Consider the following 17,199-nt stretch of genomic DNA (forward strand, 5'->3'; position numbering starts at 1 on the left):
ACTAAGGCCTAGTAACTTCATGTTGAAAAAGTAGGTTGAGACCAGATAGTGGTGGGAATGTCAAAGGAATATGAGCTTTCCTTAGGGCAATAGGAACTCAGCAAAAATTTTTGAGCAGAGGAATAACTGATATGAAGAATTAGGGGAATGGAGAGGGTGTTAGAGTTATGTAAAGGCTATTGCAATAGTCTGAGCACATGATAATGTGGTAACTTTTTAAATAGAGTGATGGCAGTGGAGATAGAAAAGCAAGGGCAGATGTGAGAGTTGTTGTGATGTGGAATTAATAGGTCTTCATGGTGCCAGTTTCTGTGGATCTACTATAGCATTCCTTAGAGAATAGGAGCCGCTTCATTCAGAGAGGATCTACCTCCCTCCTTTTCAGGAAGAGCCTTTTTTTTTTTTTTTAAGCTCTAAGTATACAGTTGTCTTTTTCTTCTCCATCCCCCTTTGTGTGATATTTTTCTACCCTCCATCTTTCCAAAAAAGTTATTTCTCCCGTGCTACTTTATATCCTTTGGTGTTTTTTTTTTTTCCAGTAAAGCTAGGATTTGGGCATTTTCTTTTGTTGTTGTTTCTTTTGTTTTGTTTTAAAGGAATATTATGGAGACACCCTCAACTTAGGAGGGACATCACCCTACAACTTGGAACATACACATCAGTTATTTGGGTGTGGCAGAAAATAAAATATTAAACTTTCAGTGGAAGCATTGAAGTATTTGCATTATTTTCTATACTAATTGATATTCTCAACCTTGTTTTTTGAACTACTTGTGCACCCAACTTTGCACCTAACCCCCTATCCTAAGACTGGCAAGTTAGTATTTCAGTTAAGTGTGGAATTATTGGTTCTATATGTTTACCAAGATTTATTATTAAAATGCTTAAAAACAGGGGAGTGAACTAGATGATCCTTTGGTTTTGTCTGTCTCTAAATCTATGATTCCTTAATTCTGTAATCAATAAATGAGGTATCATTTGGGTTATGTATGTTATCCCAGGTTTTGTAGGGTGCATAATTAAGTTTCTTTTCTTCCAGGTAAGCCATATTTTGACTTCAGAAAGTGGTATCAGATTATGAAGAAAATAATTGATGAGAAACAGCAAAAACAAGAGGAATTCAGAGCAAAGTACATTTTTTTTTAATACTCCAGTTTGAATCACTTGTATTTCTAAATCACTTAGATATTCTCAGGTCATCCTAGATACTTAAAAGCTAAAGTACAGTGAATTTACAGTTTTCACCAATATATAACCATTTTTTGGACATTAGGCTACATTCTGTTTGTCTTGTGTGGTTTACACTATCTTCCTCAATTGACCAACATCACCCCTTTTCTAAAGTTCCTTCCTCATCCTACTGATCCCAGTAATATAGAAAATCAAAGTGAAAGCCACCAGCAATTATCCTGTTTCCTTAATAGAGAGAAACTGCCATTAAAACCAAGTCAAAGGAAAAGAAGGGAGATGTACACTATTTTATCTTTATTTTGGCTGATTTTTGTTTTGTATTATGATTTTGTATAGAACCAACCTTATTTGACAGAGCATAGAACTTGAGAGCTAGAAGAAACTCACTGCAGATCTCACATAGGCATATTGCATTCATAGTATAAGCTGGAATACATCTAGACATAGGCAGCCAGTGTGGTGACAGTATTGGAGACCATGCCATAGGAGAAGTGGTTGAAGAAACTTTGGATGTTTAACAGAAGTTTTAGAGAGAGGGATTTTGACTTAGTGGAAAGAACTATTTCTTAACAGTTAGCATTCTCTTACACTACAACAAGCTCCCTCAACAAGTAGCAGGTTTGTCATCACTGGAGGTCTTTCAGTGGACATTAAATGTCTGCTTGTCAGGGAGTCTGAATGTAATTTCTCAGTTCAAGTATGTTTTGGACTAGATTATTTTGATGTACCTTCCTGAGATGGTATTGGTTCTGGATCTGTAAGAGACCTCAAACTCCATATAGACCAACTCTCTTACTTACAGAAGGAAAAACTGAGGTCTGGGGAATTACGTGACTTGCCTGACATCACACAAGTAGTAAGTATCAGAGACAGGTTTTCCCACTGTTCTATACTTCCTCCTAGATCAGAGGTGGGGAACCACATGTGACCCTTTAGGTTCTCAAGTGCGGCGCTTTGACTGAATCCAAACTTCACAGAACAAATCCTTTTATTAAAGGATTTCAACGACTTCTCATATGGCATGGTCTCCAGTACTGTCACCATACTGGCTGCTTATGACTAGATGTACTCCAGCTTATAATATGAAGGCAATATGCCTATGTGAGATTTGGAGTAAATTTCTTTTAGCTCTTAAATTCTATGCTCTGACAGTCCTTTTATTAAAGGATTTGTTCTGTGAAATTTGGATTCAGTCAGAGAATCACACTTGAGGACCTGGAGGGCCACATGTGGCCTCAAGGCCACAGGCTCCCCACCCCTGTCCTAGATCATCATTCTCTTGGCCATGTACTGATCTTTTTAGTCTTATGTGATCAAGAATGATTGGTGAAAATATTTTTTGAGCTGACAAAATTTCTTTAATCTTATTTTGTGTCAATATGATATTGAAGCATTTCAGAAAGATATTAAATTGAAGTCAATATATGCAAGGTATCCCAAAGGCCTAAACTTTAATAACTTAAAACTGAACTAAGACTTTTGGGACAACCTGTATTATTTTTATTCCACATAAATTAGAAGTAGTATAAGTTTATAGATTCTAAAGCAACATTTTCAAAAATGACTCATTTGACCTTTTGTTACATAATAAAGATTGGAGAAGAAGCCATGTATTTTATGATCTCCTTCTGAAATGGCAAGGCTTCTTGGGCAGGATTTACACCTATACTCCTAAATTGTGAGTTCACTTAATAAATGTTTATTGACTCACTATACTATATTATCAGTCTTCCCTTTTCAACTCCTACTCTCTTCTCACGTAGATTATGCAAATATTTGCATAAATTGTCTTCCTCCCCATTGTGTCTGTAATTCATCCTTTTCATGGCTGTTTTAGTAACTTTCCCAATTTATTGCTCTAATCACATCATTCCTTTACTCAGAAACCCTCAGTGACTACTTAGTGTATACTGAATAAAGTAAAAATTCTTGATTTTATCATTCAAGGTCCTCTGCATTCTGATTTCAAACCATCTTCTCAGGCTTATCTCATTACTCGTCTCCATGAACTTATTTTCAACCAAATTGAACTGTTTTCTGTATCCTGTTCTTGCCTGCCTTTTTTTGTCACAGTGCCTTTGCCCTTATCATCCCCATACTTAAAATGGACCATCACCATCTCCATCTGTTGAATCAGTCAGAAACATTTATTGAGCACCTACTATATTCCTGGCATCATCCTAGGTGCTAGATATACGAAGACCAAAAAAAAAAAAATGAAGTAGTCTCTGCCCTCAAGGAGCTTTACATTATATCAGGGGAAAGAATAAGTACAGATATAAGTTTACATAAAACATGTGTGTACATACATATATATACATATAAATATATACAAAGTAGATACAAGATAATTTTAGGGGTACACTAGAAGTGGGGGTGTTGGTGAATTAAGTGTGACATCATATGGTGCTTAAGCTAAGCTTTAAAAGAAACTAGTTTCTCCTTTCCTTCAAGGACTAATGGGTATCATTTACTTTAGGTAGCATTCTTTTATTTCACTGCCTTCAACTGAAAGTGGTCTCTCCTTCATCATTTCTTTTCCATCATGTTACAATTTTTTTCCATTTATAGGTACCTGTGGAAAAGTGCAAAGCCACTGTATTATTCATCAGTGGACAGATCAGTAGTTTACAAAAGACGACGTGAGTTGAATTTTTCTCGAGTATTGTTTTCACTTACTTATTATGTACTTACATAGTTTTATCTTATCATTTTCCTTATCCGCAGGATTTAATATGTGACCAAAACTGCTCAATTATGTTGGCAGTAATATGTTTTCTGATAATAACAATAACAGTAATGATGATTATAAAAATCATATCTCATATTCATTTAGTTTATAAGGTGCTTTCCTTACAACAAGTTAGCAGTACACATCTTATTTTGGTCATCTTATATATGAGGAAACTAAAGCCACAAAGTTAGAGTATTTTGCCACAGGAAATATGCTTAGGAAGTTTCAGAGATGGGACTCAAATCCAGGTCTCTTGACTCAAAGTCTTCTATTCTTGCCACTATACCAGGCCACCATTTATATAGAAGTAAAATCTGTATTTTTTAAAATTGTAAATATACAAGCTGTGATTATAAGTTATAACTGATGTTTTTAAGATGCCATAATGCACACACATAAAAAAGTATTGTCCCTATCAAAATAGCTATTTTAATCATCAAATACACTTTGTCCAGCATTGCTGCCATTATTAAAAACTGAGGTTTAAATGTTTTTGCAGCTGAAAACCTTAAGATTATATGGATAGTTGAAACATCTTTTGAAATGGCCTTTACATTCCTTCACATTTCCTTTTTAAATGTCTTCAATGAATGTAAGTCTTAAAGTAAAGTCATAATATTCTAAACACAGAGAAGTAAACTTAGAAATCATGTAACCCATCCCTCTTCCCTCACTTTACAGTAGAAGAGCCCTAGAGGAAGTTAAGTGGTTTGTCTAAGATTGCATAGTAAATTAGTGTCTCATCTGGGACCATAGCCCAAGTCTGTTGAAATCCCTCCTACCTCTATTCTAGTATTCTACCCTCATCCTTTAACAGAAGGCTTGCATTTTGGAAGCAAGAAAAAAACATTCTCCTGTTGATTAGAAATCATTTGAGCCTTGGTGAATACAGTGAATGGTTAAAGTGGGCAGTATCATTTTGTTTCAGAAACAAAATGTGATTGTAACGAAAAGTTACTATTTTCTTTGAGCACCACAAGCTTTGGATTTAGTGTCTCTAGCCATCCAAAGGGATTACTTCAAAGGGGAACAGTACTCGAGGATGCTTTTTTAAACAATTGGTATCATTATCATATTATGTACTTTGTATTTCTGTGAGTTAAGCACTGCTTTTTCTTATGCGGTTTTCTTCCATCTATTTCCAGGAATGGTAGCAAACCTCCAAAAACAATTTAGCATACTGGTTGATTCAGCACCAAATCCAGAAAAGAAGAAACCATCAAGTTTCCAGTTGAACTGGGCAGAAGACCAGAATACAACTTGCTTCCATGGACACAGTCTTCAGAAAATCCTACAAAAGAAAGGGAAATCATTAACAACCTTGAACTCACAGTATTGGCTTAGCACTCAGAAGTTCTGTAAGAGGTATGTGGCACTTTGAGGGAAGAGTTAGGCCGAAAGGAATGAAGTGTTTGCCCTTTTGCTAAACCAGTTGTAACATGAAATTCTTTATGTAAAATTTGGCATATTAGTCAATTACAGCTAGATTGATGTGACTGGAAGATTGAGGGGCTAAAAGTCCAAAGATGTGTACCATTTCCTTGTGTTGTGTAAAACAAAAACAGAGATTTTAAAAGGGAGGTGATACAGAATTATAGAACTTTTTGGTCCAGTTAAATCAATCTACAGCAAAGTGATGAACTAATCAAAATGCAGATAAATATTGATCAATGTTAGAACCTGTTTCTTGAAAGCATATTGCACAAATAGTCCCTTATACTATGTATTTTAGAAAACCTTAAAACAGCAGCAGTAAAAAGGTTTCAGTTTCCCGCTACTCTTTCCAGAGCAATGAACACTTTTCTTAAAATGACACTGTGATAAGATTGAGGGAAATTTTTTCTTGTAAGAAGAAATGACCCCTCTTCTGAAACAAAAGTAGTCTTTTAAACAAGCAAAGCCGCAAAAATATTCAGCCATACCATGTGAAGCATCTTTGCTTTTTCTTACTAGGGAAGTGATTTCAGATTCTATTGGGACTCAGTAAAAGTGGTCTCACTTAAATTTTGAAATAAATATTGGTAGCCATTTACTCACTAACCATTTAATAAATATTTAATAATCACCCACTGTATGCAAAGCACTATTCTGTCCTCTAGGGAGACAAAATTTAGATAAAGCATGATTTCTGTCATCAAGGTTATTAAAGTCTGCTAGAGGGATAAGATAATACAAATACATAAGATTACCTCATAAGTGCATTAAAAACCTGCAAAACAAATGATATGTGATTTTCCAAACTAGAGAACTCAGATTTTCCTGAAGGAGGTAGCATTTGAGTTAGATTTTTAAAGATGGGTAGGAATTCAGCAAGGAAGAAGGCTAGAGAGAGAGGGCATCCTGGGCATAGGGGATCAGTGTGAGCAAATAACTAGATCTGTCAAGGAAATCACTGTTCTTTCAATAATTAAAGTTTGTAACCTAGGAATTATCCTCAACTCTATACTTTTACTCACTCCACATAACCAATCAATTACCATTTCTTCCCTTCTCTCTACTTAGTAGCCACTGTCCTGATTGAGCCTTTGTCACCAGACTATTGTAATAATGTCCCATTTGGTTTTCCTACAGCCTGCTTCTCTTCCGTCCAATCCATCCTCATACAGCTGCCAAATTGTTACTCCTGAAGCATGTGTCTGATTAGATCACTTTCCTGCTCTGGAAGTTTCAGTGGCTTCCTTTTGCCTTAGGATAAAATACAAACTCTTCTCTTTGACATTGAAAGTTCTTCACTGCCTTACTCCAGCTAATCTCTCCAGACTTTTTTCACGTTCTTAACTCACTATTACTTAACTCATTCTTGTATTATGGCCAAATTAGCCTATCTACAGTTTCACATAGACATTACTGCATAAACTTTTCCTGGAATGCTTTTTCCTCACCTCCACCTCTTAGAACTCCTACTTCTATTCATATCACTTCCTACAAGAGGCCCTTTCTTAATTCCCCCAGTTGTTTGTCTCTCTCCCATAGCAATCATTCATCAAGCAAAACTACTCTATGTTTATTTTGTATATGCTTTGTATTTATCTGTGTACATGTTGCTTTTTTCCCCTCCCCCAGGAGAATGAAAGTTCTTTGAGAGGAGAGACTGTTTCATTTTTGCCTTTGTATCTCTACCATCTAGCACAGTGCCTAGCACATAGTAGGCATTTAATAGATGTTTGTCGAATTAATGAATGGAGCTGAGAGATGCATGCCCACTTGCATCATACAATTTTTTGGTAGTTGGTGTTCCATAAATGTAACCAACCATGTCAGTGAGAATACTACGTAATATTTTTTCTGAGACATCCAAATCTAGTGATAATCATATTATATTTTGAGATGAAGTCATATTGATGGGCAAGTTCAAGTCTGAATAATTGCCTGGTGAGGTTTAGGAAGTGATCCAGTGAACTGCTAGTTTTTTCTTTACCTATTTTACATTTGAATATTAGACTGTATACTGATTTAATTTGGCAAGTTTTATCCAGTTTGTAGAATTTCTCTACTTTGTCATCCTTTGTAGTTGATGTTGATGCATAAACTTCAGTTATCTTAATGCTTGCCTTTCTGTTAATATTATAAGCACTACAGTAGGAAATGACTAAATGTCTCATGGAAATAACATTATTCTATCACTGGAGAAAACATTCACATCAATGAGATCACAGAACCATTTGAGTACTTTAAATTCATTGAAATGAGTCTGCAAGAGAGAAGGAATAGAGTAAAAACAGTAATAAACCTGTAGTGGATGAGCTTACATCCTAATACTTTTTTTTCAGCAACAAAAAATAGTTATTTTATCTGCCTGTATAATTGTCCTTTGAACATATAAAAGAATAATAGCAGGAACGACACTTGTCATAGGAACTTGATACCTGAGCTTCATCAAAAACATAAGAATAGTGAGACTATGACAAAAGAGACTGTGTGGCTTATAATGGATACAGTACTGGGCTGAGAGGCAGGAAGACCTAGGTTCAAATATTGCCTTTGATACATACTAGATGTGTGACCATGGCAAGTCACTTAACCTCTCAGTTGCTGATCTGCCTTGATGGTGGAAGCTTCTATGCAAAAAAAAAAAAAAACAAAACTTCTGTACAATGATGTAACAAATCTAGAGCAAAAACAATAATCATTCTACATATATTTATTAAGCTTCTGTGCAAGGTACTGGGGATACAAGTACATAGATTGAAATAACCTCTCTTTTCAAGGAGCTAACATTCTAATGAGGAAGACAAGTATGTACATGTACTAAATGAGGGATAGGAACTAGACCTATGATTTAATTAGGACAGGGAACTTCCAGATGAGGGAAACTCCCTCTACCCATGCAGGCTGACACCTTCTCTGCAACTTACAGACTTAAAGAGTTGTCTGAGTTCCTGAGAAGTTAATTGAAAAGCCAGTTATAATAACAATAATATCTCCCATATAATGCTTGAAATTTTTCAAAGCATATTCTTTATAACCATCATTATCCAGATTTTACAGATGGGGAGACTGAAATTTAATGAAATTAAGTAACTTGCCAAGGAACACAGCTTGTCAATGTTGTAGAGAACTAGACCCAAGGTCTTGCCTGACTCCAAGTTTGATGCCCTTAGCACTACAAAGAATTGCCTTTCAGAAATAAATACCTATATGAAAATTTTAGGGTAATTTAGTTCTTAGTGCTACTACTATTTTCATACAAATAATTGTGGCACAACTATTATATTATATTTGTCCTTTCTCCATTTCATTACATAATTTCTTTTCATATTCATTCATTGGAAATATATTGTTTCTAAGGAGATAAATATTCTTGATATCGAAAAAGTAGAATTAAAAGAATTCAATTGGAGCAAATTATCTATAGAGGAAATAGTATAATGCCAATCCCCCCCCCAAAAAAAAGTGTGAAAGTTTATGTGAGATTTTAATTGGTTTAGATTAAACCAGTTTTACAGCATTCTTCAAGTGCTTGTTTGGTAATGATGTCTCTTGAGTCTCCTTTTGTAAGAATTAGAAATTTTCATTTAAGTAGTAGAGGAAAGGAACTCTCTGGTATGCATATGGTTTTCCAAAATTAACCAAATAATTTATTTTTGTGTTTAAGATAAACCCCAATAGATAATACATATTTGCATATCAATACACATATATATCTATACAATACACATATGCATGTGTATGTGTGTATTTTACAAACATACACATGTGATAGACTAGGTTTTCCTGATCTGAACTGAAATATTGTCGGTGTGACCAGGGGCAAGTCACTACTAATCTTCTCGGTACCTAAATCTAAGATTATAAGTTACAAAGGAGGTGTTGATCTACTGATGACATCATGGTTTTAGACCCCCAAAAAGGCAGGTATATAATCTTCCAGTCTGCTGTGGTGGAGGTGATCTCTGGTTCTCAGAGTCAATGCCAGAGGAACAAAAGGTCTGAAAAGTCCTACAAATCTGGGAAGGCTCTTGATGGACTGTGTGTCCTTTGGTCAAGATCCAGCTTAACTAGGTTTAGAGACTACAGTTTTGAATCATGTACATATTTTTTTCCTTAATGCCATGTGTTCTTTCATTCATTCAATACATCTTTACTGAGGACCCACTACATATATGACATTGTGCTAGGTTAGTGGGAAATATAAAAATAACATGACTCATTCTCTGCAATGAGTGAAAATTACAGTGGGAAAAAGAAGTATAATAGTTTTTGAAAGTCTCTCGAGAAAGGTGCAAAATGCTTTGGGAGTTCTGAGGAGATAGAGATCATTCTTGTCTGAAAGGACTGGAGAAAGGAAACACGGGCCCTTCTTTCAAGGCCCAGTTCAGATGCCATCTCCATGAAACTGTGACTAATACCCCTTTCCCTTGCCCCAGGTTTGTCACAGTACTTTCCTGTACCTCTCCTTTGCATTTACTTCATTCTCCCATAAGATTAGTGAGTTGCCTGGACTTATTTGAGTGACATCACTTTTCTTTATTTCATTACTATTTATGTGCTTGCTTCCCCTTCTTCCCCCCAAGTTCCCTGTAACTGTAGAGGGCAACAGCATTCTTCCAGTCCCTCAGGTTCACAACCTGGGAGTCATTTTGGATTCTTCACTATCTCTCACTGCCCATATCCAGTATGTTGCCAAGGCCTATTGACTTCACTTTTGCAACATCCCTCTAATATCCCTCCTCTCCTCTGACACTGCCACCGCTCTAGTGCATGCCTTGATTATTGCAATAACGTCTGCTTGTCTCAAGTCTCTCCCAACTCCAGTCCATCCTCTACTCAGCCACTCACGTGATTTTTCTAAAGCACCAGTCCAACCATCACTCCCTGCTAAATAAACTCCAGTGGCTCCCTATCACCTATAGGATCAGATACAAAATCTATTTGACATCCAAAGCCCTGCATAATCTACCACCTTCTCTGAGACCTATTAAGTCTTCTTTTATCTTAAATTCCCCTGGGTACTCTGATCCAATAATACTGACCTCTTTGCTAGTTCACCAACTAGACATTCCATCTCTCCGCTCCAGACATTTTATCTGGTTGTCCTCCATGCCTGGAATGTAATCCCTCCTCAAACCTGCCAACTGGTTTCCCTGGCTTCCCAGCTAAAATTCCATCTTCTACAGGAAGCCTTTCCCAACTGCTCCTAATTCTGGTGCCTTCCCTCTTTTACTTATTTTCTGTTTAACCTGTGTAAAGTTTATTCACATTTGTTTATTTGTTGTCTCCCTAATTAGATTGTAAACTCCTTGAGGGTAGGAACTGTCCACTTTTTGTGTCCCCAGTGCTTAGTGCTGTACCTGGCACATAGTAGTTTCTTAATGAATATTTATTGATTGATTATAAACATTTTAAGATTAGAGACTATGTTTTATTTATCTTTTAATTCCCAATGCCTAGAGCTTGGCCTTTTATATAATAGGCACTTAATGATTAATTGAGCTAAATATAATTGAATTAAGGCACCTGACCTGATTTCAATTCAGTTGACAAGGTCCACTGAAAGTTTGTCATCTAATCTCAATGGATCCTTGTTGCTTTTATTCTCAGTTAGCTTTCTTTCCCATTCCCCACAATATCAGTTGAAGACCTCTCTTATTTGAAGCCTTCTATAATTACCCTGTCTTTATAGAGTTATACTCCTAGCACTGGAAGGGACTTCCGAGACCATCTAGTCCAACTTCCCCTTCTCTCCTTCTTTGCAGATGAGAAAATTGAGGCCAAGAACAGTTAAGTGACTTGACCAAGGTCATAAAAATAATTAGTATGCTTCTCAGCAAAGGACTTATTTCCTGCTTTACTGAGAAAAACATGTCATGAGCTCTCTATTTTCTTTACTCCAACACTGCAAAACTATTACTACTTATTCTCTCTTTGTACCTGTCTTTGAAAAAGAGATTCCTTAAAGGACCAACGTGTACAAAAATATTTATAGCTGCTCTTTTTGTGGTGACCAAGAATTGGAAATTGAGGGGATGCCCATCAATTGGGAAATGACTGAACAAGTTGTGTATGTGAATGTAATGAAATACTGTTGTTCCATAAGAAATGGTGAGCAAGGCAGACTTCAGAAAAACTTGGAAAGATCTGCGTGAACTCATACTGAGTGAAGTGAGCATAACTAGGAGAACATTGTACATAGTAACAGTAACATTGTGCGTTGTATGCATTGACTATGTTAGACTTGGCTCTTTTGAGCTAAGTCTAACAGTACAATGATCTAAGACAGTTCCAAAAGACTCGAGATGGAAAATGCTATCCACATCCAGAGAAAGAACTGTGGAGTCTGAATGCAGATCAGAGCATGCCATTTTCTCTTTCTTTTGTTGTTTTTTGTTTTCTCTTTCTCATGGTTTTTCCCTTTTGTTCTGATTCTTCTTGCACAACATGACTGATGTGAAAATATGTTTAATATGATCATACATGTATAGCCTATATCAGATTGCATGCCATCTTGGGGATGGGAAAGTGGAAGGAGGGAAGTATTTAGAATTCAAAACCTTATAAAAGCAAATGTTGAAAACTAAAAATAAGTTAATTTTTAAAAAAGAAAAAGAGATTCCTCTTCTTCTTACCAAAAGCTAACTCCTCTAATTGTCGTTGATCCCATTCCCTAATAGCATAGGTCATATCTCCTCTGGGAGCTTACCCCTTTCATTATTACCTCTTCCATTTTCCATCTTACTTTATCCACTGGCTTCTTCATTTCTACCTATAAGTATGTCCAAGTCAGTTCAATCCTTAAAAAACCTTCTCTTGACCTTATCACCCCTTCAAGTTATCCTTCATTTCTCTTCCTTTTTCCAATCAAACTCTAAGAGAAAAAAAAACTTACATTCATTTTCTCCACCTTCTCAATTTCCATATACCTCCTAGTCCCTTGCATTATAGCTTCCAACCCCACCACTTTACTAAAACTACTCTTTCCCAAGTTAGAGCAATCCCCCAGCTGCTAAATTTCATTCCTAATTCTCCTTAACTTCTTCAGTTTTTGACATTATTATACACCTTCTCTTGCATAGTATCCTTCCTTGGCCTTGAGGACATAACTATCTTCTGGTTTTTCTCCTGTCTTTGTGGCAACTCCTTTTGAGTTTTATCATCTATGCCCTACCCTCTCAACATGGGTGCCCCTCAGGCCTCTGAGTTTTCTCTCTTTATATTTGTTCTCTGTGATCTCTCTAGCTGCCATCGATGCAGAGATCATATCTATGCAGATGATACCCAGGTTATAGATCTATCCCTAATCTCTCTCCTGTGTGTCAGTCCTGCATTGCCAGCTGCTTGCTGAACCTTTCTTTGTAATGTCCTATAGGCTTCTCATATTCAGCATGCCCAAATTTGAAATCATTATTGTATTTTGCTTTTCCCCAAACTTCTCTGGTGAGGTACTGCCATCATTAAATGTGTGTCTGTGTCTAAGTTCTCATTGTGTGAATCATTAATTTGAATACCTCAAGGTTTTTAAAGTCATCATTAATTTGACATAATAATAGCAATTTTAGAATAACTTTATTCTTGAGTTCCTCCCCCTAAAATATTTAGGCACTTCTTTTATTTTGTCATATTGAAATATTACACTTTTCCTTTCTGATCTAGAATTTTGCATGGTTTACTTTCATGTCAGTCAACAAATTCTTCAGGTGTATTTTTATAGTGCACAGACCTTTTTTAGGATCTCTTTAGACTGAGTATTAAATGTAAACTTGAAGAATTATCTAAGATAAATTTGAAAAGCATTTTATTGAGTATTTTAAGAGCCTACTTAGGATAAAGTTAAAATGCAGGGAAAGGTTACACAGAGGTAAAGAAATTAAGGTTAATTTAGCAAGCATTTATTAACAAGCACTTATGCCTCCTATGCGCCATATATTGTTTATGCACTTGGTATACAGAGACAACAAAGGAAGACAAAATCCCTTAACAAACATAGTCAAGCAAAACAAATTCCCATATTGGCCATGTCCAAACATGTGTGTTTCATTCTGCGTGTAAGTCCATCAGGGGCTCAGTGACATGCTTCATGGAACTTAAATCTTTTGGGATCATGATTGGTCATCGAATTGGTCAGATTTAAAAACTGTTATTGTTACAGTGTTGTTGTTTTAGTGGAAATTATTGTCCTGATTATGCTCACTTCCTTCATCAGTTTATACAAGTTCTAACCAGGTTTCTTTGAAACCATCTCTTTCTTCATTTCTTATAGCAAAGTAATATTCCAGTATGTTCATTATATCATAATTTGATCAACTAATTGATGGATAGTACCTTAGTTTTCAGTTCTTTGCTAATATAAAAAGAGCTACTACAAATATTTTCATGCATATAATATCTTTTGCTCTTTTTTTGTCAGTAGTGGTATTGCTGGGTCAAAGGTTTTGCACAGTTTAGTAACTTTTTGGATATAGTTTCAGATTGCTTTCCAGAGTTGAACAACAATGTAACAAGTGCCAATTTTCCTGCAGCTTCTCCAATATTTCTTTTTCCTTTATTTGATCAATGTGTTATCAATGTCTTGATCAATATTCTGCCTAAATACATTTTCACCAGGATGGCCAGTTATTTGTGATAGACTAAGTCTGTAAACCATATCAATTGTATTTAAGGTATTAGGGTATTAGTGATGTTAATTCCTCATTGGGTTTTGCATTTTAATGCTTTGGTTTATGTTTTTCAAAACTTAACTTATATTTTATATACACACTCTTTGACCAAGTGATGGTAGTGGTAGGTCTCAAGTTCATGTACAAAAAAAATAGTTACCATCTTATGAAGACTTTCAGAATTTTTATGTTATGATATAGTATTGAAAGACCATTAGATATAGAGTCAGAAGATCTGGGTTGGAATTTCAGCTGTGCTACTTACTTGCTTTATAAACTTGGGCATGTCAGCTTTATCTTGGTGGGCCTCTGTTTTCTCATCTATAAAATGAGGAAATTGTACTAGATTGTCTTTGAGATCCCTTCCAACTCTAAATCTGTGAGGTTATGATCCGTATGCTAGAGCTGATATACTTTACTCATAGATGATTAATCCCTCCCTCATCTCCCAACCCCACTGTCATCATTCATAATCTGTTTATTTATTTTATATGGCAGTTCTTAAAGTCTTGCCTATTTGGGTTCTAATTCTAAGAGTTACTCATTGGAGGCAGGCACACTGACAGCAGCAAAAAAATTTAACTCCCACCCAAACAAAAAAAGGGATCACAAAAAGCCATCACAGAAATTCAGAAAATATAACTGTCTGAGGCAAATAGCCCTCCACAACCAGTAGTCCTGAGAGGGCTATTACTACACAGCTTAATAATTGATGTGCATCTTAAGGACCCCTGAGTCAACAAGTAGTATTAAATTATGTTCAGTATTTTATATTTAAGAAGGTAAAGTATATAATACTACCTGGAAATATTGCCGTGCAAAATAGTTTGGGTACCTAAAAGGAGTAAACCCATGGCTTTTTTGGAAAATAGTTATACAGAATGCCTCCTGTGGGTTTCAGATAGCTAGTATTTTGTTGTATTAATATTTATGAGGTACATTCAAGTTTGAGAACTTGACTTTGAAGAATTAGCAAGAACTATTCCTTACTTGGGGGTTGTTTACCTTGTTTATCTGAAACAAGGGTAAACTATGTGAAAGGTTTTGCATGGCGCCTGCCTATACATGGAAAAGTTTTTTGCCTCTTGACCAAAATAGTTTAATAATATCATCTTCATGTGACGAAATCACTGATCCCATCACTCTTGAGAATTTCAGGTTTAAGTCCCTAAAAATCTATGATGACCATCAATATAATATGAAAAAAATTGGGGATCTCTGATTCCCATCTATAGCAGTAGGCTCTCAGTGGAAGCTATTGATTCACTGGGTTGTTGGAGATGTGTGGAATTGACCCCAAAGGTGCCATGGCTTGACCGAAAGTGGGGAGTCATCAGGGTGGGAAGATAGGTTGTGTCCCACCCTCCCCTGCTATAGATAATCATGAGTTGGTCTCCAACACAACTATATCACCTCATTCAGCACTTCCTCACATTCCAGTCTTATGTTCTCTCACTTCTTTGGAGAGACTCACCGCCATGGATTCAGGTTTTTCTATTCTGTTAAGCTGTGCAGGTCATAAATTCTCCCAGTTCTCATTGAAGTTCTCTAAAGGATCTGATTTCTCTCTTGAACCATTTTGGAACATCCTGCTGCCATTCCATTCTTTCTTGGAAACCATGGGGTTTATGATACTTTTATCAGGTATTAATTCAGTTTCCTTTGTCTTGCAATTTTTATTTCAAGGACTTTTACCCTTTTAGATCTATTATTATTCATCTTTCCTTCTGATTTTAAAGGAACATATTACCATTTAAATCATGTTTTCTTTTGTTTTCCTAGTTACTGTAAACATGTAACTACCTATGAAGAATCAAATTTTTCTGTGAGCTACCAGTTTGTACTAAATTTTTTCTCCTTCCTACTGAGGATAAAGACTTCACTTCTTCATGAAGAGGTAAGCTTAATTGAAAAGAGACTTTTTTACAAAAAATATGAGAATAAAAGTAAAGCCTCTAAATCCAAAAAAGCAAGAAGATTTTAAGAAGATAAAAGTGGAAATGATTTTGAGAAATTTGCTTCTACATATCTTCACAGTGTTTTTGCCACAGAACTGTACTTCATTACTTCAAAAGATTTATTGTTTCAGTGTGCACGCTCCATCCATCACTGCAGATGACAAGTTGTATGTATCTTAGACATTTTCATGAGTTGCTGTAAGTCAAAAGTAAATCCTAGTACCCAGCATTCCTGTGATAAACATCTTCAAACTTAGCCAGGATGATCCTTAGGCCTGCTGCCAGGCCCATCCTTGAAGTCTTGTCAGCTTGATATTACCTGCCAGAGCTGGTATTCTGCTGTCAGAATTCAGAGTCACCTCCACACCACGAACAAGCATCAAGAAGGACTTAATGGAAGTAATATTGTTATAAAGTCTTCATATTAAAAATTTAAACAAATTATTGAAGAATAGCAAAATATTAGTGAGATTATATTTTTATTCACCTGTGTAGCAAACATTAAGACTGTCTTACCTTTGTATTTCCCCTAGTGCTTAGCTTGTGCCTTAATAAATGTTTGTTGAACCAAATTAAAACAGATGGGGGAAAATTATTGGTTAGAGTGACTTGTAACTTAATCATATGTTGAATAAAGTAAGAAAGATTTTTAAAAATCTGTTTATATGTGCATGTATGAATACATATGTACATTTACATATGTGTTACATTAATATCTTTGTATATGTGTATACACACACATACTCATGCACATAGACAGCTTTGGTGTAGTGGATAGAGGGCCATCTTTGAAGTCAGAAAAACCTGAGTTAAAGTCCCATTTCTGATACATCCTAGTTATGTGAAGTCACTTAACCTCTTAGTGCCTCTGGAACTAAGACTCTGAGTTGCAGAGAAAATCATGGTCTGCATTGGTGAATTTCCTCACTGAGACTCCCTATACCAATGAAATTATAGGTCATCTTTAAAATAACATAATTATTTCATTCTCCTCTATTAGTCTATGAGGTCCTTGAGAGTAGGGACCATGTTTTTGCTTTTTTTTTTAATTACCAGGGTTTTGCTCAGTGCCTCACACATAGGAAGTACTAATTTATAAATGCTTATTGACTTGACTGATTTTGACAGTGTTCACAGAGTTATGTATTGGAATAACAGTTGAACTGTATTAAAAACCATGTCTAATTTGAACTATTTATAAATGTTCTTTCAGGAAATGAGT

General features: G+C 35.7%; 1 protein-coding gene across 1 annotated transcript in view; it reads left to right on the forward strand.

Moving 5' to 3' along the window:
• The window catches only part of TAF1B (TATA-box binding protein associated factor, RNA polymerase I subunit B), an 89,916-nt gene extending 73,240 nt beyond the window's left edge, over positions 1-16,676 (forward strand). Inside the window, exons 12-15 of the mRNA XM_027850336.1 lie at positions 1,040-1,130; positions 3,763-3,833; positions 5,071-5,290; positions 15,802-16,676. Of these exons, the coding sequence (XP_027706137.1) occupies positions 1,040-1,130; positions 3,763-3,833; positions 5,071-5,290; positions 15,802-16,003 (584 nt within the window). The 3' untranslated portion in view covers positions 16,004-16,676. The remainder of the gene's footprint in view (positions 1-1,039; positions 1,131-3,762; positions 3,834-5,070; positions 5,291-15,801) is intronic.
• Positions 16,677-17,199: the final 523 nt, after the last annotated feature.

The sequence above is a fragment of the Vombatus ursinus genome, unplaced genomic scaffold (assembly GCF_900497805.2).
Source record: "Vombatus ursinus unplaced genomic scaffold, bare-nosed wombat genome assembly UNPS02009062.1, whole genome shotgun sequence".
Classification (NCBI taxonomy): Eukaryota; Metazoa; Chordata; class Mammalia; order Diprotodontia; family Vombatidae; genus Vombatus; species Vombatus ursinus.